The sequence below is a fragment of the Aristolochia californica genome, unplaced genomic scaffold (assembly GCF_029961685.1).
Source record: "Aristolochia californica isolate CCGP_79_NKW_82.1479 unplaced genomic scaffold, dmAriCali1.0.hap1 SCAF_1, whole genome shotgun sequence".
Classification (NCBI taxonomy): domain Eukaryota; kingdom Viridiplantae; phylum Streptophyta; class Magnoliopsida; order Piperales; family Aristolochiaceae; genus Aristolochia; species Aristolochia californica.
Window position 1 is genome coordinate 56397533 of NW_027181770.1, and position 23146 is coordinate 56420678.

Below are 23146 nucleotides of genomic sequence, written 5' to 3' on the forward strand. Positions count from 1 at the left end.
CCACAAAAGAGGGCCTACACCTAAAATTATCCACTTGTAGAGCCACAAAAAAGAAGGTCTACACCTAAATTATCCACTTGTAGAGCCACAAAAGAAGGCTTACACATGAGGGGGAGTGTTAAGGAATAGTCCCACATGGATTAGTGAATACAAAGATCTTTAGTTTATTAGCTCGAAAAGAGGTTTTCTAAGTTGGCTAGTCATTTTGGGATGGGCCTTGGACCCAACTTTACAAGTTTTTCTAATCCTAGTTCACATTTTCTTGCCTCAGCGAATGTATGTGCTTGATTTGTTGCAAGAGACAAGAATGTCAAGAAGTAAGCCAATGGATACACTTAAGGATCCAAACCCTAGGAGTAGCTGGTAAGTTTTTTTTTTATTTTATTTTTTAAATGATGCTGATTTTTATTAAGGCAAAAGCTCAAAAGAGCATATTAGAAGGGAGGGAAGCCTTCCCAAACAATGAGAGATTGTTGGGAAGCCTTCCCAAACAATGAGAGATTGTTGAGAAGTTCTGAATTTTGCCAATTTATCAGCCAAAGAGTTGGCTGATCTAGGAATGAGATTCCAATTACAATGGGTAGAAGATACAATGTCAGCAATACTATCAGTGATGGGCCGGTGGCGCTAAGGGGGGAGGTTGTCCTTGAAACACGAACTAATAACCGTCTTCGAGTCGCCTTCAATGATTAACTTGCCATGGAGACGATCCCTGAAGATTTGGAGGCCCAACAGCAGAGCACTAACTTCAGCAATATTAGAATCGGCAATGCCCACCGGACCAGCATAAGAAAGAATAGGGTCTCCATTGTGACCTCTAAACACACCACCTGCTCCTGCTGAACCAGGACATCCAAAAGCACTACCATCAAAATTCAGTTTTATGTAGTCGCATGGGGGAGGATCCCAGATAGCCATTCTTGGAGTTCTGCTGGGGCCAAACATGTGAGTGATCAAATTCCAATTTTCTCGAAGGGAATCCCTCGATAGAGTGGCAAAATCCTTCTTTTTAAGGATCCAACTCGAGATGAGGCCAACGACATGAAAAGTCGTGTTGTCTGGGGTGCTAGCTTTGGAGTTGAATCTCCGGTTGTTCCGCTCGAGCCAAATGCACCATGGAACATGCGCAAGACAGGCCGAAAGAATTAACTTGCCCAGCCGAGGAAGGAGAATCCCTCGAACCATTTCAAAGGTGCCAAAGAGGTCCTGATGAAGCCCCAGTTGGAGCCTGATTTTCTAAAAGATCTTCATCCAAACTTGCCAAGAAAATCCACAGTGTAAGAGGACATGCTGGACTATCTCTTCGCACTCACCGCAAAAGGCACAAGAAAGATTGGGGGCAGTGAAGCCTCTTCTATGAAGGTTGTCTAAAGTAAAAATTTGTTCTCTGATGACTGACCACACAAAAAATTTGATTTTGCTTGGCGCTGAGAGTTTCCAAGCCAGATTGGCTTTGTGCTCATGAGTATTGTAGTCTTGCTTTCTTATATGAGAGTAAGCCGAAGTGACAGTGAATCGGCCATTATTACTAGGCTTCCAAATCAGCTTATCAACTGAGTGCTCCCGGATAATAGTACTGCTGAGTTTAGTAAGGAGAGAGCAAAAAGCCAACGATTCCTCATCATTTAATCCCCGATGGAATGGGAGACTCCACGAGTGATCACTCCATGAATCAGCCACAGAGCCAGAGAGGTCGCATGCTACCCTATGCAGCTCGGGAAGTCCTCCGAGAGAGATTAGGGGCCACACCATTCGTCTGACCAGAAGAGAAGGGTCCTTCCATTGCCCGTGTGAAACGAGGTAGCAAAAGAGTAGCTGATAAGTTGATTTACCATACAGTTATGATCCAGGCATTTCTTTTCCAGTAAGTATATGCATGCTCTATGGTATTTATACTGGATGGGACTATAACATGTGAATGTATAAGTCACATAATCGTATTTGCATAGTGAGGATAATAGTTGTAGATTGCAGGTTTTCTACCCAGGTTACTGAATTTTTTATTTTTTTTTAAGTGATGAGAATTTCGTTTGAGTGATTAGAGAGAGAAAATACAAAATGGCAACAAGCTTGAAATGGCAGCTAGCCAAGAATAGTACCAAGAAAGATTTAAAAAATTACTAAGGCATCAATAGAATGCCCCAAAAAAACAGTGAAATAGAAAAATTGACCTGGATCAAAGGGGAAAGAATCACTTTGCACTAAGCTAGGCTGAGATACACCTAGTCTAGCCAAATGATCTGCTAACCCATTCCCACTTCTAACAACATGAGACTAGGACAGCTGAGGACCATCAAGTAGGGTCACAGCCTCGTCACAAAGCAACCAAAACCTTTTAGGAGATAAACCAATTGAGAACCTACATATAGTCACTTGAGAGTCTCCCTCAACAATCAGAGGACAATCAAATTATGTCGGAAAACACTCAAGCCACAGAGGAAAGCCCAAAGCTCAGGCTTTGTCGAATCATAACTTCCGCAGTTAGCAGAAAACACAAACAAAACCTGTCCAGAAAGACCAGAAAGATGAGGAATTCTCTTAGCCAGTATTGCAAGTAAAGAATCACATGCTCCACCTCCCAACCCGCTGAACAAGATCTGTTCTCAAAAGTTCTAGCATTCCTTTCTGCCCTTAAGGCCCAAATGCTGGCATAAAGACCAGCTAACCATAGCATTTTCCATTGCCTAGACAAACTCAAAGAAGACGCTCTTAGCAACAAATCAGGGGAGGAAGCAAGAAAACAAAGCATGATGGCCAAACTTTAGAGGCATGGCACTCTAAAGAGCAAAAGCAAAGGGGCAATGCAGAAAAATATGATCCTCGGATTCATCAGAAAGCAAACAACTTTTTTTTTTATGAAGGATGATTTTATTAAAAGAACAAGGAGAAAAAAGGGGAGCTTACCCCTAACAACATCCCTTCCTAAAATTTAATTTCAAACCCCTCCCCCAAAGAGTCACCCACTATAATTTCGTGTCTCACAACAATTGAAAAAGAAAGAGAAAGGGGACTGATAACAGTTCAGAATTAATCCAAATATCAGACCAAAGAGTTACTCTAAGCCCATGCCTCACATAGATATTAAATCCCAACACAAATAAACTTTTTAACTTGAGGACCTCTTTCCACAGACTAGATATGTTACACTAGGTTGAATTCAAAGGAACCACAAGTCAAGATAGTAACTACACTAACATAAAGAACCTTTCTCCACAAAGAGTTCCTGCTCTTGTCAGTAAACCACCATAACCACTTCGCCAAAGGAGCCTTGTTAATCATCAAACTGATTTAAGACCCAATCCTCCTAAATGTTTTCGAAGATATACCTCTTGCCAATTAACTAAGTGGTAGCGAAATTGGTCAAAGGACCCTCTCCAAAGGAAATGATACATTATTGAATCCATTCTGGCCAAAACACTAGCTGCATGGTAAAAAGAAACAGATATACTTCATAAAAAATAATATATATTATATCTTCTCTTCTCTCTCTCCCTCTTCGCTTTTCTCCTACTTTTCTCTTCTTTCCTTTTTTCCAATCAACAATGCACACCACTCACACCTCTTTCTTGACATAGAGCATACAGAATACAAACTTTACGCTAAAACTTATCCAATGAAACGGAAGAAACAACTCCGAAGTTTTTACTTTTAGCATCTGCCTGCTTTAATAGTAAAAATTTCACTAAAGAGAAAGAATACCCAAGACTCTGGCAGGGAAAATGCCTCCACCACAAAGATTACAAAGATGAATCAAAATTAATGAATATCTAAGGAAAAGAATCAGCCACCAAAAGATCCAAAAGATTCACTTCGTGCCTAGCTAGAGAATCCACCAGGGAAAGATAGCATTTTTTAAGAATAATGAGAATTTCATTGAGAGAGAAAAGAAGAAAGGCTACATGTTACAAAAAGGCTATTAAGAAGAAGGCCACTTATTTAAAGTCCATAACAAAGAAATGATGAAAAAAACCCATAGCCCAAAAAATAGAACACAGAAAAATTATCCCGGATCAATAGGATAAATAGAACTCTTAGAAAGTCATAAATTGGAAAGTGAAACAATGGAAAAGTCAACCACACAGCAACTATACTCTTTCAAGTCACCAGTTGTCCTTTTATGAAATTCATATAAGGCAGAGTATATTTTTTCCTAAATGAGAAAGAGAATTCTGCTGCATGGACCTTGAGATCGACAGTAATAAAATTCTGAGCACCTAGAGCCCAGATTTTATTTTGTTTTTAATTTTCTTAATATTATTGGCTGAATCATTCAATATCCAAGTATATCTTCTAAGCTGACTTTTCCAAGTGTGTTAGTCTCTCTCATATTTTACCAATTATTCTTAGAGTGTGAAGCCTCATAATGAGATTACCATGTTAACAAGCTGAAACAAATGAACTTTGACCATCGCAGTCATTCTCATCAACTAAAGACTCATTGAAATTAATGTAAAAAAAAAAAACAGAGAAAATAGTAAACATTTGGAACTTTTGTTTAGGAAGAATCATTTAAAACATTTGGTAAGCTAAAAATTTTGAACCGCAATAGAGTTGCACTCTGTTCACAAAAGAAATTACATGAGCTTCAAGTTAGAGACTGATAGTTTATCTTACCCACATCTGAACAGGTTGGTGAAAATTCACTTCCGCCAAGTATTCCATTTCTGGATCCACCTTTATCCACAACAAAGGAGATTCTACACTGACAAAAGAATAATTATGTTAATCAATAAAACCAAAGGACAGAAAAACCTCTAGTGAAAACTCTCAAGGAATTTGAATATCCTACTATAGACACATAAAGATGAAAAGGTTGAATCATCCATTCTCTTTCTCATTTCTCCAAAAAGACTTTTTCTAACATTTTCTTGAAGATACATAAATAGGAAAAGAATCCAATGGTAGCAAAAGCTGCTGTAAGAGTGGAGAAGAATGTTAGTAAAAGATGCTGTAAAAGAGGAGAAGAATCGTATCAAACAGAAAATTTAAGTAATCTTATAAAGAAAATTGATTCATAATGTTATAAGGGAGACAAGGTGAGTGAGCGGCTTCTACACGCACATGAAGCTCCAAACAGAAACATCACATCATACAATTTAGTCAAGAAAAGCTAAGATACCTAGAGCGTGTCTCCATCAGAGGTGCACCATCACCATTGTCATCAGATCCATCAGGTTTGGACCCTTTCTTAGGTTTCTGAATTCGCTTAGCGGCTAGTTTCGTGTGGCATTGTATCTCAAGAAGCTGGCATATCTCTCCCGCCATAGGTAGACTTGGATGGTCATACATCCCATCAAGCTCATGAACCCTGATGCTCATCATTCCAGGCCAACCCACATCCCCTTCTTCACTTTCTGCATTGGAACTAGCTTTGGGAACAGATATAGCTGGTTCTGCGGATGCAGTACAACCTCGCAGTACAGCCAACTCAATCATATTTCTCCTTTTGTTGTATGAAAACCCCATCCTTCAAAAAGATATGATGCATTATAAGCTGAAAATGGAGGCCAAACATGCCATTTTGATAAAGAATCAATAATGGAAAACCTATCAAACCTCAAGACTGGACATCCACTGGACCCCACCCAACGAGGAAAAAATTCCTTCAGAAATGGGCGTTCAAGATTTCCAATCTTATTGGAAAAGTGCCTGAACTGCAGAATTTGAGTTATACTAATTAGTACAATTGTGCTCCGACAACTTGTTCATGAAGAACAATAAAAGAAAAATAAGCTTCTTGATGAACAATAGAAAAAATGCTAAGTTCAAGAAGAATGCCAACTTCATTGCAGCAAAAATAGATATTGGCTCAAACATTCAACCAATTTTTTTTGAAGAATGATGACAGATAATTAAGAGAGACAATTATGAGCTAACTGATCAAACATCACATCAGCAGATCTAGAAGCATGCCTCTAGTAAACATGCATCAATCTGGAAATGTCTACAATCAGATAAAAAATATACTTCTATGGCAGAGTAATGCAGTGCATCATAGTATGGAAGATCTCAGCATGATTTCAAAAAAAAAAAAAAAAAAAAAAAATAGTATGGAAGATCTAGCTGAAGATATAAGGATAAGAGATCACAAGAAAATCACTCATGTTTATGAAAGAAGAAGAAAAAAGGAGACTCAATTTAAAGAAGCGTGTATTTTCTATTTTGGCTCACATTCCAAGAACAAAAAGTCCTAATTAGAAATTTTTCTAAGTTTCAGTTTCCGATTTCAAGCTTGCTGAAATTAAAATTTTTATTGAACAAACAATTAGTTTGTATGGAAAGCTTGAAGCAAATAGCAACTTGCTATTTTGGTCAAAAACTTCAATTAGAAAGTCTATTCAAGTAATAGTTTTTTTATTTTAAGTTTGGTCCTTGTTTCCAAATTAGTGTAGCCTAAGGTTAGCAAGTCTTTAAGTTAGAAATTGTTTCCTTTTTTAAAATATCTTTTCCAGAAAGTAGATATAGATTTGGTAAGCGGGCTTCCCTATGTTGTTCATTTGTATTCAAGACCTTCATATGAAATCAATCTTTCGCTAATGAATAAGGTTTTGGTTTTTGTTCTCTCTTGGATGAACATATCCTTTGTGTTTGTTTTCCTCTATTTGTTATTTTTATCAATAGCCACAGAAACTTTACTTTCTATCCTTCAAGTTTTACCCATCAAACCTGAATGTGGATTATAGTTTTCAATTTCTTGTAGAAATCTAGCGTACCCATACTCTAGTAGAAGCTTTCAATTATAGCATTCCTTGAATCTAAACCACCATGCTGTATAACAGAGGTTTCTTACAACCAATTAATGTCCACACCAAATCACACTCATAAGAGAACCTGAAAGTAACTCCGCAAAAACTCTAGGAGAACAGAATCTGCCTCAATGGAATCGCATTGCCCAAATGTATATTCAAATGAGTGAATGCAAGTGGTCTCGAAAACCCCTCCCATGTGGCCCGGATTTCCTCCTGAGTTATTATTAAAGTTGAGATCAAGCTACCCTTCTTGAGAGGGCTGAGCTATAAAGATAATATTTCTGATAAACAAGAAGTGGCTTCACCAAAAACTCCTTAATCAAATTAAATATGTTAGTCTCATATGCTTCTGTCTATATGGACAAAGCATATCGTCGTCTGCTAGTATTGCGTCGATTCATCGTCTACCATCCACGCATGTCATCTTCTTCAATAGGAGCAACAGTTGCTTCCGCAGGAGTATCACTGGTGAGCAAGGGAGTTTCTTGCGAGATGTCGATCACTTCCTTATAGCTAGGAAAGATCGAGGCATTTTTATGATAGGTGTTGTCAACACTGATGGTGGGATTTTGTGTTGTTTCATCTCGCCGAACAGTATCCTTCAGCGAAGGGTCTCAAAACCCATCGAGGTCGTCGGAACCATAAAAAATTCCTGAGTTGTCTGTCATGTTGGTCGCATGGCGACCTCCTGTTGGTTGTCGCTAGCATTCAGAGTCTTTCGTTAGGTAGCATGGCACTCCTCTCCATAGTGAAATTATCTTGAACGTTTGTAGTCATCCATCAAGCTGGTTGTCGGTCCTAATCTCCAGAGTCATCCATCTCCTCAGATGCCTTGACTGCATGCTACCTTACTAACAGAATTTCGTCATCTGTCATTTGGATGTGGGGGTGGGGTATTCCCATCCAGCTACATACTCCATCACTTTCTATGCATACCTTGATTCCACTAGTTTTGGGTGTGTATGTTTTGCACATGTTTTGGGTTCACCACAAATAAATTATCTCCCTATTCCGTGAAATGTGTCTTCCAAATGTACTCACATACACTGAAGGGATACAAGTGTTTCTATCCTTCCACAAGAAAAATCATTGTATCTGCTTACGTGACATTCTTTGAAAATGCCTCCTTTTCTACTATTGTTAGAAATACTTCTCCTCTTACTCCAAATTTGGAAATTGTTGCACCAACTCCTGTAGAGAATAGTCCTATTCACTTACCAATTGTTCCTGCAGAGAAACCACGACAAGTGTGTCACAGAAGACAAACTTTCGAATGCCCAACACAAGCACCCTCTCCCTCACTAGTCCAAGAATCTACTTCATCAGCTATTCTTGATGTAAGTGACTTAGACCTCCCTATTGCACTTCGGAAAGGTGTCAATAAGTCCACTAGACACCCACTGTCAAATTGTCTCATTTGATTCCTTATCTCACTAGTACAGAAAGTTTGCCTTGTCTTTGTGATCCACTGTTCCTTCTGTAGAAGAGGCTCTATTGTCACCTCTATGGAAAGCAACAATGGATGCTGAAATAAAGGCATTATGTGATAGAGGCACATAAGTGTTGCGTGACTTGCCCTCAAAAGCTATTGTTGTTGGTTGCCACTAGATATGCACTGTCAAATACAGGGCAGATAGTTCTATTGAACGATATAAGGCGCAATTGGTTGTCAAAGGCTACACATAGACATAAGGAGCGGATGCGTTTGAGACCTTCTCACTTGTAGCCCATCTGTCTTCGTTTGTATTCTTCGCTATTGCACTTAACCAAGATTGGCCATTGTCTCAACATGATATCAAAAACGTCTTTTTGTATGGTAACCTCGATGAGGTGGTGTACATGGAGCAAGCTCCTAGGTATGTTGCTCAGGGGGAGATTCGGAAAGTGTACAAACTCAGAAAAGTAATATATGGACTTAAACGGAGTCCATGGGCATAGTTTGAGAAATTCAGCCAGGTGGTTATGTCATAGGGATTCTTTCGTAGTCATTGTGACCATTCTTTGTTTATAATGAAGAGATTCTCCGGGGGTTGTGGTCTTACTAGTGTACGTGGATGATATTATTTTCTCTGGAAGTGATCGACAAGGGATTGAAGAAGTAAAGTTATCTTTCATAGCATTTTTAAACAAAAGATTTGGGCCCTGAAGTACTTCTTTAGCAAAGAAGTAGTCAAAAGCAAGGCGGGATATACTCACTCAGACAAAATACATCACTAATATATTACAAAAGTATGGTCTACTAGGAGCAAAACCAATAAAAACTCCTACGGAAGTGGGTCATGATCTACATAGTAAGGACATCAATGAACTTAAACACAAGATTGTATATCACCGACTAGTTGGGGAACTAATCAACACAACTGTTACTTGTCCTAACATATCATTTTTAGTTAATGTGGTCAGCTCATTTATGGATCTGCCACGGAAGATACATCTTGAAGCGGCTAAGATGATACTAAGATACCTAAAAGGTTCTCCTGGAACATTGCTCTCCAAGACTAATGATCACCTTAAGTTAGAGGCATACTCAAATATTGTTGACATTGTGTCATCCATTCATTGTAATTGGAACTTCGTTCCTAGATCAGCCAATTCTTTGGCTGATAAATTAGCAAAATTCAGAACCTCCTAGCAATCTCTCATTGTTTGGGAAGGTTTCCCCTCTTGTAATCCGCTCGTTTGAGCTCTCTTAATAAAACTCAGCATCATTTCAAAAAAAAAATGTTGACTACACTACATCTAGACTAGACAAGCAATCAACTACTGGCTACTGTGTTTTTAGGTGGAAACCTAATAAGTTGGAGAAGTAAAAAACAAAATATGGTGGCCCACTCTAGTGCCAAAGCTGAATAGAGCCATGGCTCATACAGTCAATGAACTGATGTGGGTCAGGTCAGTTGTACAGGAATTGAATCTACAAAGCAATGGGCCTATGACTATGTATGACAATCAAGCAGCCATTTTCATTGTTGGAAACCCAGTTTTTCACAAAAGAACCAAGCACATAGGAATGGAATGTCACTTTGTCAAAGACACAGTTATGAAAAATAATTGATCACTCTGTATATTGGCTCCAATTATCAGATTGCTGATATGTTCACCAAGGCACTAGGAAAAAAAGAATTGTAACAAGCTGAAGCTCATGGATATTTATGCTCTAGTTTGAGAGGGAGTTTTGAAAAATATTGTAGACTGGTAGTTTGGTAATTTCTCACTATCTGCACCTCCTTAAAATAGATTTATTGTATTCGGTATGATTGATAGTTTATGTGGTTTACATTTCATGACACTAGGAGGTGTAATGAAGGAGATATAAGGGTGCAATTCAGTGATTAAGGGCATTATTGTCCTTACACTCTTTCTGCTACCAGAATCCTAATCACAAGAGAGACCTCTCTCTTCACTGTCGCCCTCTCTCCTTCTCTCTTCTCCTCACTTCTCCTCTTTTTCCTCTGTCAATCCCTCTTATTCCATAATTTCGCATATGCAAAATTGGACTAAGCAAATAAACAAGACTCCAATTCATCAAATAATAATAAGTAACACGAGTAAAGCCGGGATAATCACCTCTTTCGTACTGAGAGTTCTCAATGAGCGTGTTTTATCTTTATTTTGGGCACGAGCAATAATAATTTGTAAGATCTGAAAATAAAAAATGAATCAAAGTTAAAAAAGAAAAGAAGAAAAAAACAGGACTCTTGCCAAATAGTCAATAAGTAAACATATAGCTGAAAAAGCAAAAGCAATATGGCCCTACTTTCTAAAACAGGCAAAAAGTAGAAGAGAAAAGCCTTTGGTGAACCAGTACACTGTGCATCATAAGTACTCCAGCAAATATCAAGCTCACATGAATCACTTAACCTAAAAATATCAAGTTCACACCTTGCAAAAGGATTCAGGACCCATCTGCTTCTCCAACATTTGAAGAATTGCCACCTAGCATCAACAAAATGGAATAAAAGCATCAGAAAATTTCAAGGCAAGCCTCCAGCAGTTCATAATACAATAGCTACTTACTGATTTCCATGAACGAATTTTCCCATAAAAACCTAGATTTTGGGTTCCGTGTAAGTCAGCAGAGGCTGTAGAGGAGCTTAAAGCAGTTGCTCCACTAGTATCCGCTGCACAAACTGCACAGTTTGCCTGCATAACATTGAAGGAAGAGTCACTGAAGTATAGCAGGAAAACAAACTATGAAGCTTCTTCAAAAGTTTCTGTTCCAGAAATGCAAGTACCAACTAAACAGCTCAACAATGCAGCATCTGTTTCAACAAGGCAATTTTAAATAAGAGGCATACCAACAGCAAACATTAAAATTAGATGTAATGTTTGCCCAGCATAGATTAGTATAAAGATATAGTACAATGCTGATTGTAGAGCTATTCGGGTCGGCACTTAGCAGCCCCCCCAGGTTGGGTACTAGAAGCTTAATTTCAATGAAAGTTCTCAAGGGAATTTGGGCCTTCAGGAGGAAGAGATCTCTTCCAGGACCCTTCAGGTCAGATTGTTAGGGTACCATACGTTGGAATGTATATAAGATAGGTTTTATGTAAACATTTGTTGTTTAGGTTAATTAGAAAGGGATTAGTTGGGCTGGGTTGCATTGTATTTAGCCCATTGGGCTGTATTGTAATTGACCTAACCCTAAGTTTAAATAGAAAAGAATGAGAGGGGAGCAGCAGTCCCATTTTTCTCTCTTCCCGTTTTTCCAGCCTTCCTCGTGTCATCTTGTTCACGGTGAACTCAGAGCTTGAAACTCTTGTCCTTGGCTATTCCGTCAGCCTCTTGTGGTGCTGTTTCTGTCCACCGAACTCAGAGCTTGGAGCTCTTGTTCTTGGCTGTGCCATCAGCCTCATTTGGTGGTGAGGTTCTGTCCACGCAAACTCAGAACTTGGAGCTCTTGTTCTTGGCTGTTCCGTAGGCCTTTAGTGGTGGACATTGGTTGTTCTCATCAGGCTTTATTCACCTAGAAATCTTTGTCAATTCTTCCTCGTTTAATGAGTGTGATTCTACATGGCTGACCTTGGACCTTTTTTTTTTTTTTTTTAAAGTGTTGAGTAATATTCAAAAACTGCAAAGAGCAAAATTACAAAGCGGGGGAACCGTTTCATACAATGAGAGATGGCAGGGAGGTTCCAAGTTTAGCTAATCTATCAGCCAAAGAATTGGCAGATCTAGAAATATGATTCCAAGTACAAGCAATGGTAGATAAAATGTCAGATATAGAAGAAATGGTGGGCTAATGACGGCAAGGGGGGAGGCCGTCCTAGCGCACCAACTAATAACAACTTTGGAGTGTCCTTCAATAAGAAGTTTTCCTCTCTGACGGTCCTTGAAAATTTCTACTCCATAGAGAAGGGTAGTCACTTCGACGATGTTGGAGTCTACAATACCAACCGGCCCAGCATAGGAAAGAATGATCTCTCCTCCGTGATTTCTAAAAACTCCCCCCGCACCAAACGGTCTCGAGCACCCCAAAGCACTCATGTTAATATTCAGTTTGATGCAATCACTAGGAGGAGGTTCCCATTCAGCCATGGTAAGTATCTTTTGGGGACCCGCCATATAAGCCAACAGACTCCAATTCCAGCGAATGGAGATACCAGTCTGGGGGGCAAACTCTTTCTTGGTGTGCAGCGAACTAGAGATCATACCCACGGTGCAAGAGACAGTGCTTTCCAAGTTGCGGAATTTGAGGTTGAAATGCAGGTTGTTCCGCTCAAGCCAAAGACACCACAGGATATAAGTGAGGCAAGCGGAGAGAAGCAACTTGCTGATTCTAGGCAGCCGAATCCCTAAAACCATCTGGATAGTGCTGAAAAGATCCTGACAAAATCCCAATTGGATTCCAATTTTCTGAAAGATAGTCATCCAAACTCTCCAAGAGTAACTACACTGAAGGAAAACATGCTGAACACACTCCTCACAAACGCCGTAGAGAGGGCAAGAGCTATCAGGAGCAGTAAAATATCGCTTGTGGAGGTTGTCTGTAGTGAGGATTTGGTCCCTAATGGTTGTCCATAAGAAGAATTTTATCTTATTTGCGGTCGAGATCCTTCGGGTAAGATTGGCCTTGTGTTATGGTATGCGAGAAGATACCGCTAACACTTCGCTTCCAAATCAACTTATCGTGCACCCGATCCCGAATGATGATACTGTCGAGGCTACATAAGAGCGAGCAAAAGGCAATGGCTTCTTCATTATTCAAACCTCAACGAAAGATAAGGTTCCAAGACAGGCTGGACCTTGGACCTTAATGTGCGGATTGAGGATTTATGGGTAGCACTTTACCATGCCTCTTGAGATTTAGGGCAACTCTACTATTGTCATAGGGTGGTTCTCTATAGGATGTCAACCACCGTGGCAATTTTGGAGGTTGCACAATGAAGCTCGTTATTTGTGTGAGAGGCTTCAGTTGTAGTAGTTACATATTGTGAGAGTTGTAAATGGCATTGGCAATGAGCTTGCTCGAATGGGAGTTTCACCATCGAGGCTTGTGGAGTGTTGTTCAACAATTTAAATCCTGGCTGAGTTGTTTTCTTGTTGCTGATTTGGTTAGGTTTGTTCTTGTTTTGGCCGTTTTATGTGTGTGGCCTTTGTATTTTTGGCTTTTTTGCTATGGCCAAACTTTCTTGTAATTTTTGTCTTTCTCACACTATTCTTGAAGACAATAAAGATACAATACAAAGGAACACTCCAACACCTTCAACACCTTGTTTTGCAAGTTTTCATAACTTCTTCTTTATCAATTGATCTAATAACACAGCTTTATTGAAATCTGTAACAATTTTTACTTAAAAATTAGTTTGGACTTCAATAAGCCTAAAATGATATGCATTTGGCAATTCCAAGCAGGAACCTTCTGTCAAAGTATCGGATGTTTGTCCAAATTGAATTATGTCAGAAAGAATTCCCACACAAAAAAATGAATAGAAAAATTTTGGGTTTATTAGTTGGGAAAGAGGGTTCATATCTTGGTTGTGATGGGCCTTGGACCCAATTTCGACCATAATAACAGAGCAAGTGCTCATGTGTGGGTATCCACCCCAAAATGTCCACGTGTAGTACAAGCCAAAAAAGGGCCCACACATAAGGGACAATGTTGTAAAAATTGTCCCACATGGAAAAATGAGTAGAAAGATCTTGGGTTTATTAGTTGGGATAGGGGGGTATCTCACTTGGCTAATCAATTTGGGATGGGTTTTGGATCCAACTAACAAAATTATGTGAATCCATGTGTGGAAGACTTAATTTAGTTTTTTTAAGAAGGGATCTCAGTCCATCCCAAAATGACGACCAAAGTTAAAAGCATCCTAATAATCTCCTAACATTTTTTTTCCTAATAATTTCCAAACAAAATAATTTCCTAAAAACTAAAAATCCTAAGTAAACTGAAATTACATCTTCTAACACAACAAGTAGGAAAGAAGATGACTAAACAATTCAGGTATTTTGTGAGTTTAACTCACTAGCGAGTAATTTTTTTTAGAATATCAGGATTTTTATTAATAATATATACATAAAGATTTTTGGAAAACTATAGCTGGTTTTACCCCTCAGATTAAATCAGAATGCTGAATGAACATCCCTCTAGTGAGCAGTCTTAAACTCAACTTTGATGGAAATTCACAAGGAAATCTAGAACCAATGGGAGTGGGAGTTTTTCATAATCATGATGGAAAACAGTTATTATCATATTATGGTCCTCTTGGTGAAGTTAATTCATAGAAAGTAAAAGTGAGGGCTCTTTCACAAGGAATTGTCATATGCTATGAGAAGTTCTCCATGCCACTGATTGTTGAAGGTGATTTCAAGACTGTTATAAATTGGGTGAAAGAGGAAATTGATCCACCATGGTGATTTGAGCAACAATTTCTTCAAATTGCAGAACTGATTGAAGCGAGGCAAATTAGTGTTACCCATGTACTTTGATCAGGGAATACAATAGTTGATACTGCAGCAAAGGAAAGAGAATGCATCAACAACTTGGTCTTTACATCACTGCCAAAAAATTCACAAGGAATTTTGGCACATATATCAATGAAGACGATGATATGCAGGTGTGGTACAAACCACACGCTCTCAACTAACACTTAACATGGACCCATCAGCAAGGACATCAGATTTAAAAGTGGATTGAGACAATGATGAGAACAGGGAAGACATACCAATCAATGGGTGGAGACCCCTCAATCAATGACCCAGCTATTACTATAAGACGCATGAAAAGCAGAATACCTGAACTAGCCAAAGTGGCACTAGTGGTGGATGAGGAGGCGGCAATCTAAGTAACTAAGGAGGACAAGGACTAGGCCGATTGACCCAACTTCTACAACTTCTGAATGTCATCCTTTACACCCCGTGGAACACTTTGCTCAACTACCCACAACTTACTCACTTCCTGACACATTAGAGTTTGCCAATGCAGGCTTCCCAAACTTGTCCCAATATTTACCAGAATAATGATTTGGCCTTCCACAATGGGCAAACTTTCAGTCATCATAGAACTCTTCCTACCTCTTTCTCATTCTAATCCGAAATCTGTGCTAAGAAGAGAGAACCAACCCAAAAATTAAACAATCAGATCCCCAGAGAGAAGACAGCAAAGAAAATGGGAACAAAGTTCAAGCAGATCACAAGCAATTCTCTTGGAAAACAGTACTTAAAAGTTGATCAGATAAATGCAAAAAACAAGATCGTCCCAAATGTTTTCACGTGAAGAACTTGGTTTCTGCGGTCTAAGCAGATCCCTATGCAGCACTAGTCATCTGAACATTTAGCATATCCAACGATGAGTTTGAACTTGAATAATACAGTATAACAAGAAAACAGAGAAGCTTCTGTTATAACTTCCTATTCTTGAACTCAGAAGAACTTGAACTCACTTTGTTCTGCTTCATTTTCCAATGACAAGTAGCATTCAAGGGACCAAACACAAGCTACAGGACGAGCAGTAAACAATAACCTGAAGATAGGTAATAGAAGGGGATCCAAACAGACTATAAGAAGACTTCTAGAAAGTCAACTATTGAGAAAGAGGAATAAATTCAGTCAGAGTACAGAAGAAGTAGAGGATGAGAACAGAGAGCATCAGAGCAGTTGAACAGTAGAGGAAGAAACTAAAAACAGCAGTCCTCCATGTCAACCCCGCTGCTGTGATATAATGTCAGAATTTGCGAACATGATGGAAATGGTTGAACAAATGAAGAATTAGTCAATGAAGAAAGCAGGAACTTCAAAGGCAAAAGCAAAAAGAGTAATGAAAGGAAAATTCCAAGAATGATTCTTACATCCTGGAATATAAGAGGAATGAGAGGAACCCGAAAGCAAGCTGCAATTCAGGAAACCTTTTTTTTTTAAATGATGATAATTTTATTTCAAAGAAAGGGAAGATACATCAAGGGAGGTGGTAACGCTCATTGGTGGATGTCAGGGGGTAATCGGAGAGGTCTATCTTCAATTTGGAGAGCACTATACCTACTTCTACCAAAATTTTCTTCTTCCAGTAGATTCTATGTTGGAAACAGCAGATCCCTCAAGTTTTGGGATGATCTATGGATGGGGCAGAAGCCGCTACAGAATGCCTTCAAAAGCCTGTTTCTCCTCTCTACCCGTAAAGATATATCAGTGGCCGATGCTTTTGAGGGGGGTGGTATGAGCCTCCATCCCAGAAGGGGTCTTTCGGATACGGAGGCGCTGGAGGCCAGCCGCTTGATGGACTTTGTAATCTCGGTTAAAATTCGACCTTTGGTGGCAGATAAGCTCATTTGGTAGCCGGACAAAAGACGCATTGTCACGGTATCATCTGCATATGGATTCATCAATGGCTGGTATCCGTCTCAACTGGAACATGAGGTCTATTTTGTATGGCATCTTTGTGCACCTCCTAAGATAAAATTCTTCATGTGGAGTGTCTGTCATTGCAAGATTCTCTCAGCAGATGTGCTTAGAAGAAGAGGTCACCCCTCAATCAACCCCCTATGCCCTTTTTGCAACACTAATGCCAAGACCACAAGCCACATTCTGCTTCAATGCATCTTCTCATGGAAGGTGTGAACTTCCATTTTTAGCATGTTGGGGTTGCAATTCTGCATGGCGGCTGATCTGCTCTCATTCAGTAAGTCGCTCCTTGGTACTTCCCTTCCTGGCCTCAGAAAGGTGATGCTCTCTGCTTGTGCTAGTTTCACCCCGTGGGAGCTTTGGAATGAATGCAATCGAAGGAGGTTTGATGGAAAAAGTGATACAGTTGATCGTGTCGCGGACCGAGTTGTGGGACATTTTTTCTTGGCTCCTGACTAAGAAGTCTTTCTCCTCCTTTGTGGGTACTCCTATCCGTGAAAAATAGTGAAATTTGGCTATGATGCACTCTGGGACGAAGGTCCCGATTATGCAAGAATAGACCCCTCCTGAACCCGGTTACCTTAAGTTGAGCTTTGATGGCTCTTCTCTTGGTAATCCCGGGATTTCTGGATTTAAAGGGGTTATTTCGGATCATTCTAGCAACCAGCTTTTCTCATATGTCGGCCCTTTAGGAATCGTCGATTCTACGTTAGCGGAGCTTCATGGCCTCCTCACCGGGCTCCATGTTTTCAGAGATAAGTGCAACGGTCCCCTTTATATTGAAGGGGACTCGAAGGTGGTCATTGGATGGTGTGAGTGTGCATTCCCTCCCCCGTGGAGCCATTGGGACATGTTTCGGGAGATTCTTGATATTACCTCAATTTTATCTTGTATTTGGTCTCACATTCCGAGATCCGCAAATTCGGCAGTAAATGTGCTTGTTACGCAGGGAGCCACCCTACAATCGCTGGTTGTCAGGGATTGCTCCCTCTTTTGTAATTTCTCTTGTTTATATAAATACATCTTTATCAAAAAAAAAAAGGGAGACCTCCCCTAACAACAAGATATTGAAGGGGGTGCCTAGTTTAGCACACAAATCAGCAGCCGAATTGGCTGATCTAAGTACATGAGACCAAGTACAAGAAATGGTGGATACAATGTCCAAAATATCAAGAAAAATCTGACAGTGACACCATGGGGGGAAGGATGAGGAGGAGCACCATCCAATGACGACCTTGGAGTTTCCCTCCACGATAAGGGGACTACTGAAGCGGTCTTGAAAAATACGCAAGCCGTGAAGGAGACCAGAGAGCTTACTAGTAGTCGAGTCAGCAATTCCGAGAGGGCCAGAGTAAGAGAATATGGCAGTGTCGCCCAGATAAAAAATCACCCAACCAAAACCAGCCAAACCCAAGTTGCCAAAGGTGCTACCATCAAAATTCAGCTTTTAATGACCGGTGAGAGGAGGCTCCCAAACAGTAACTCGGCAAGGGGCAGAGAGGACGGACATCTAAGCAATAATCTTCCAGTTAGTGCGGGCAGGGGAACAAAAGAGGCAGGCGAATTCTATTAAATGTATCCAATGATAACACTCAAGGTGAAATGACTTACAGGTCATATCCTTAAAATTTAAGTTGAGGCCGTGGCTTCAAATCCCATACACAACAAAAAAAAAAAAAAAAATTGGATTTTTGAGTCTGTCGAGCAAGCCCGAACCGACTCAATCCGAACCTTGGAGGTCGTCTCCAACCTACAGCCCTGCGCCAGCCTCCATCACCACCTCGACGCTGGCGCACCCAGCAAACAGAAATTTCCTCCACAAAATTTGAACCCACAGAGTCAAGAACGCACAACAGAGGCTCCACCGCTGGGAGGTCTCAACAAACTGCAATGGCTACTCCCCCAGAAAGGTGTTTCTCCGTTTATGAAGAATCCAAACAGGTCCAAGTCCAACCTCTGCCTGCAAATAACAGCAAACAAAAATTTCCTCCACAAAATTTGAACTTTGTATCCCTCTTATTCATCCACATCGCTCACCATCCCTCCGATCGGGATGCACGACGCGCAAGAAAATCTCCAACCGTCGGTCGTGCCGGAGAGCTGCGTCCATCGACAGGTCAATGCCGGCACGATGGAAAGGCAGGTTTGCGTCCATTGAAAATTTTGGAGATGGAAACGTTTGGTGTCTGGTCCCGACTCCTGACCATGGGGTTAAGTAAACGAGCCGGTCCGCGAGTTTGCAAATCGAACCGAGCCTCATTCGGGTTAGGCTCGTTTACTTAAACGAGTCAGAAACCCGATCTCGAATTCGATTCGAGATCCGGCTTATTCGAATTGAACCAAGCCGAGCTTGAGCTATTCACGAATCAGCTCGGTTCGATGCCACCCCTACTTATATTTGAGGTACAAACCTAAACCAAAGACAGGCAAGAAATCAAAATCTTCAAACCAAAAGATAGTGAAACAAAAAAACTTCATCAAAATCAGCACATGCAATACATTTGAAGAGCACCATGCATAAACAAGATGAAAAGTGAATGAACTGCACAGGAAATAACGAGTAAACCTTGTAGCGACGGTAACGCGCTTCATTATTACCAAGGGATCGCTTAATAAAAGAATCAGTAAGGAAGCCAGCAAGACCATCCAATAACCATTCTGCAGTATAGAGAACACAAAAGACCTTCTGTCAGTCTCAAAGCGAAATTTGTCAACAGTAAGTCAACAAATTTAGCATACTTACCATCATTGGGTGTCTCTGCTGTAATGAACACTCCAAACCATTGCTTTGCAAGGGCATAGGCAAATTTGATCCTAGTATCAATCGTCTACATAACAGATTGCATATGTAGAATTGTTAAGAATAGTAACAAGGAAAATAACCATCAGAATGAAAATACGGCTAAAGAAATCTAAAAAAGCCAGTGCTCCCAGAACCAGTCCCCCCCCCCCCTTGCCTGTCTTTTTTTTTAAGAAACATTTTATGTATAATATAATATATAACATAATTATGCACAATCATATCTTCATATTATCTAATTTATGTACATTCGTTATTTATGACATCATGCTCATTCAATCAGTTAAACACGGTTGAAACAGTTCACCCAGGATAAGCCACTTTTCCCGTGTAATGGTTGTTCAGTTTCAACAATATTGCTAAAAACAATTTCTTATCTCAATTTGAAAATCTCTTCCAAGTTACAGCTGTTCATAGGCATATAGTCAGTAAGGTTGGATTTTGGCCGCTAGCATGAAACACCTCATATCCTAACAAATCCATACTTTAAAAAAAAATACTTACACTTCAAAGATAATATCTAAATCTTAGGAAATGAAAATGGATGGAATATCAAAACAGAATGGATTGAACTAAAACAAGGATAAGATTTTACAGCTTTTTGTAATGAACTCCGGTAGTCTAGGTTCTGACCCATGGATGTTCAGTTCCCAGAAGCAACAAAACTAATTGATGAAAAAACCCAAAAAGAAAAAAAAAGAAAAAAAAAAAAAAAAAAGGAAACAACAGACCTGGTCAATAACCTTCTCATCAAACAATAGTTGAGAACTGAAGATGCAAGTGGAAGCACCAAAGCTCATTGGGGATATAACCATTTCAGGTGCAATAAAGACTTGTTTATAAGAACCCAGTGGAAAGGAACTGGAAAGATAATCCTCGTAATGGCTGAAATAGAGGAAAAGATTATTAATAAAACAAAAACAGAACAACAATCAAGTGGCATACCCAAAGTGTCAATTAAATGTGTAGCGTGTATATGAAACCACAACAAAAGACTTACTTTCTTCTATCAGTAAGAGAAAAAAAAATGAACTTTCTTTTATGCTAGTTCATATATCTAGTTTTGTGATTAATTACATCAACTTTACTGGTTATAAAGACTAACAGTTACTAAGTAATAACATGCACGCAACTCTGGCTATCAGCTTCATCTTCACACCACATCCAGATTTCAACAGGTCTGTTGAAGAGTTGTCACACTGAAAAATCCTACTTAGTTGGATACTCACAGCTTAAAAATGATAAATAATACACTAGCAATCAGACAGCTTCCTTTTTCAGATATTTCCCTTTCAACAAAATCTTTTGAATCCATAAAGCAACTGGCCCAAATTTCCAAGAAGACCAGACCTGAATGCACCGTAGAAAAATCCAACTGTATTACGAAGCTTTGGGAGGTCAGGAGATAAACACATGTGGGACAAAACGCTGCTATGGCGGTCTGGTAAAATTTCAAAGGGTGCAACTGCCAAGGATATCCAGCCAGCAGCAACAGGAACACTTAACTTGTAAACATAAGTTTTGCGAGGAGGATCATCTTTGGTCAGAACCTGCACAGGAAACATTAGAATGGCATATTATAATGGCAATACCAAGATATCTCCTAGTTAAATCTTCCAATTTCCTTTTCACAAAAATAAAAAATGTGGACAGCAGTTAGAACCTACCATTAGGAGCAGTCAGTTATCATTTTGTCAACATTATTTGCCAAGGCGAGCTATCTGAATTACTTACTAGAAGGAGCATAATGTTGCACCTGGAGGTGATATTTTGCCAACTCTATTCCTGCCCCCTTCCAGTTGAAGGGGCTATGTGGTGGTTATCTCGTCATTTTCCTTAGAGAAGGTTCATCCTTGGTGTTTCATACCATATCTCCTATGGTGAGATTGTTTATATAAGCCAGACTTTTGAGATTGAGTGAGCTTATACCTTGCACAGCTACTGAAAAGCATAGCAGACTCTTTCCCAAACTTCTCTTTCTATCATCTTGTTGTGAGGGAGTCTTGTCTATTAGACATTCCCAGATAGTATTAGCTCCTTTTTTTTCTTTTGGGTGTGATTTTGTTTCTATTGTTTTATGCAATGCATTAAACCCAACCCAACAAAGTAACCAGGTCCATTTACACCTAGTTTAATGTGGCTTTTAACCAGTTGAACAAGTTGTATATATTTTAAAATTAAAAAAAAAATATGGTCAATAGGAGTCGGTGGTGTTTCCTCCACCAACCTTGGGACATTGGGCAGGTGAGCATGTTGCCTGGGCACAGCGGAAGGGAGGGCGGTAATGCCTCCCTCGCACATAAACAACAGGGGGAAGAGACGTTCCAACTACCCTCCTTTTTTCTATGGCATCAATAGGAGGAGGAATTCCCTACCACCACATGATAGTAGGGGATGCTTCCATGTAGGATAAAGTCTCCATGGATGGCCCAGTTAGGTGGGAAGTTGGATTAGTAGCTTGTAGATTTGGGGCAGACAGAATTTGCCAGTTGTGGATGCAAATTCCCTTGTGGTTTTGTGTTGTGATGGCTTTCTTCTACATTGGCACGGGCTTCCAAGCATAGAGGCTGCAATTCTGGAAAACAATGGCAGCATTGCTGAGGATAAAATCGATGGCATAGATGTCTCATTCACTGAAGAACTGGAGCTGGGAGTGAACGTAGAGGGTGGCCTAGTAACCAATGATGTTGCATTTGTACACAAAGATATGGTCGGCCCCAACCTAGAACACCATTGCCTCAATCTGGCGGTGCCCCTTGCTTCCATATCACTCATGGGAAGAAGAAGATTTCCTTGTTCCCAACTCCAATTTGTTTTCCTTTTTTATACCAATTCAGGATAGCCCATTGGGTTGTACGGTTCGGTAGTTGAACCATATAAACTGTTCAGGTTAGCCAGGTATCAACCTTTCCCAGGTGTTTGCAAATAGATGACCAAGACAGGGCATTGGGTCCCTATTGAACGAGGTTCAACCAGCCGATCTAGTCCATAACATTGGCTTTATGTTGAAATCAGTTCCACATGTTTTATAATAAAGATGACGAATTCGTCTAGAGGGAAGCAATGTACAAAAGAAGAAGAAAATACCACTAATATACAAATCAAAAATAAACAAATGAACTTTTGTCGTTTCTAGATCAAAAGTTGTATCTCCTCCCCATCTTTTTCGCTCCTCCTCAACGGCACCGCTTGTGGATACTTCAAGAGCTCCAGAGGACTTTGCCAAGGGGATCCCCTATCCCCTCTTCTATTTAACATTATGGCTGGGTACTTATCAACACTGATCTACTACCTACCGTCTCCAATGGCTTGAACCTGTAGTTTCCTAGCCAACTTTCAACATTCCCTTGTAGCAATTTGACAACGACACGATGATTTTTGGTGTAGGTTCAATAGATCAAATTAAGCATTTCAAGGCTTTGTTGAACAACTTTGAGATAACCTTCGGTCAGAAGATTAATTGGGAAAAGAGCTCTCTCATCAGTTATCACATTGATCCTACTCTTCTCCAAGATATGGCCTCTTATCTGAACTGCAATATCAGCTCCATGCCCACTTCTTACTTGGGCCTCCCGCACTTTGAAGGTAGACCTCGTAAGCATCTATGGGATCTAGTGCTGGAAAGTCTTGGGCGTCGGCTTGCATCATGGCGTAGCCGTCTCTTATCTAAGGCCGGGAAAATTATTCTCATTAACTCATGTCTCGCTGCAATCCCCAATTAATTCCAATCTTTCCTCCATTGTCCAATGGCTATCTA

The 23146-nt window shown here is 39.9% G+C and overlaps 1 protein-coding gene across 1 annotated transcript in view; it reads right to left on the reverse strand.

Annotated features, from left to right (window-relative positions):
• Positions 1-23146, reverse strand: part of LOC137952033 (transcription initiation factor TFIID subunit 2) — a 69351-nt gene that overhangs the window by 40660 nt on the left and 5545 nt on the right. Inside the window, exons 5-14 of the mRNA XM_068799094.1 lie at positions 20740-20939; positions 20121-20274; positions 19333-19417; positions 19156-19247; positions 10767-10892; positions 10632-10685; positions 10317-10391; positions 5557-5654; positions 5120-5467; positions 4615-4702 (exon numbers count right to left, since the gene is read on the reverse strand). Of these exons, the coding sequence (XP_068655195.1) occupies positions 4615-4702; positions 5120-5467; positions 5557-5654; positions 10317-10391; positions 10632-10685; positions 10767-10892; positions 19156-19247; positions 19333-19417; positions 20121-20274; positions 20740-20939 (1320 nt within the window). The remainder of the gene's footprint in view (positions 1-4614; positions 4703-5119; positions 5468-5556; positions 5655-10316; positions 10392-10631; positions 10686-10766; positions 10893-19155; positions 19248-19332; positions 19418-20120; positions 20275-20739; positions 20940-23146) is intronic.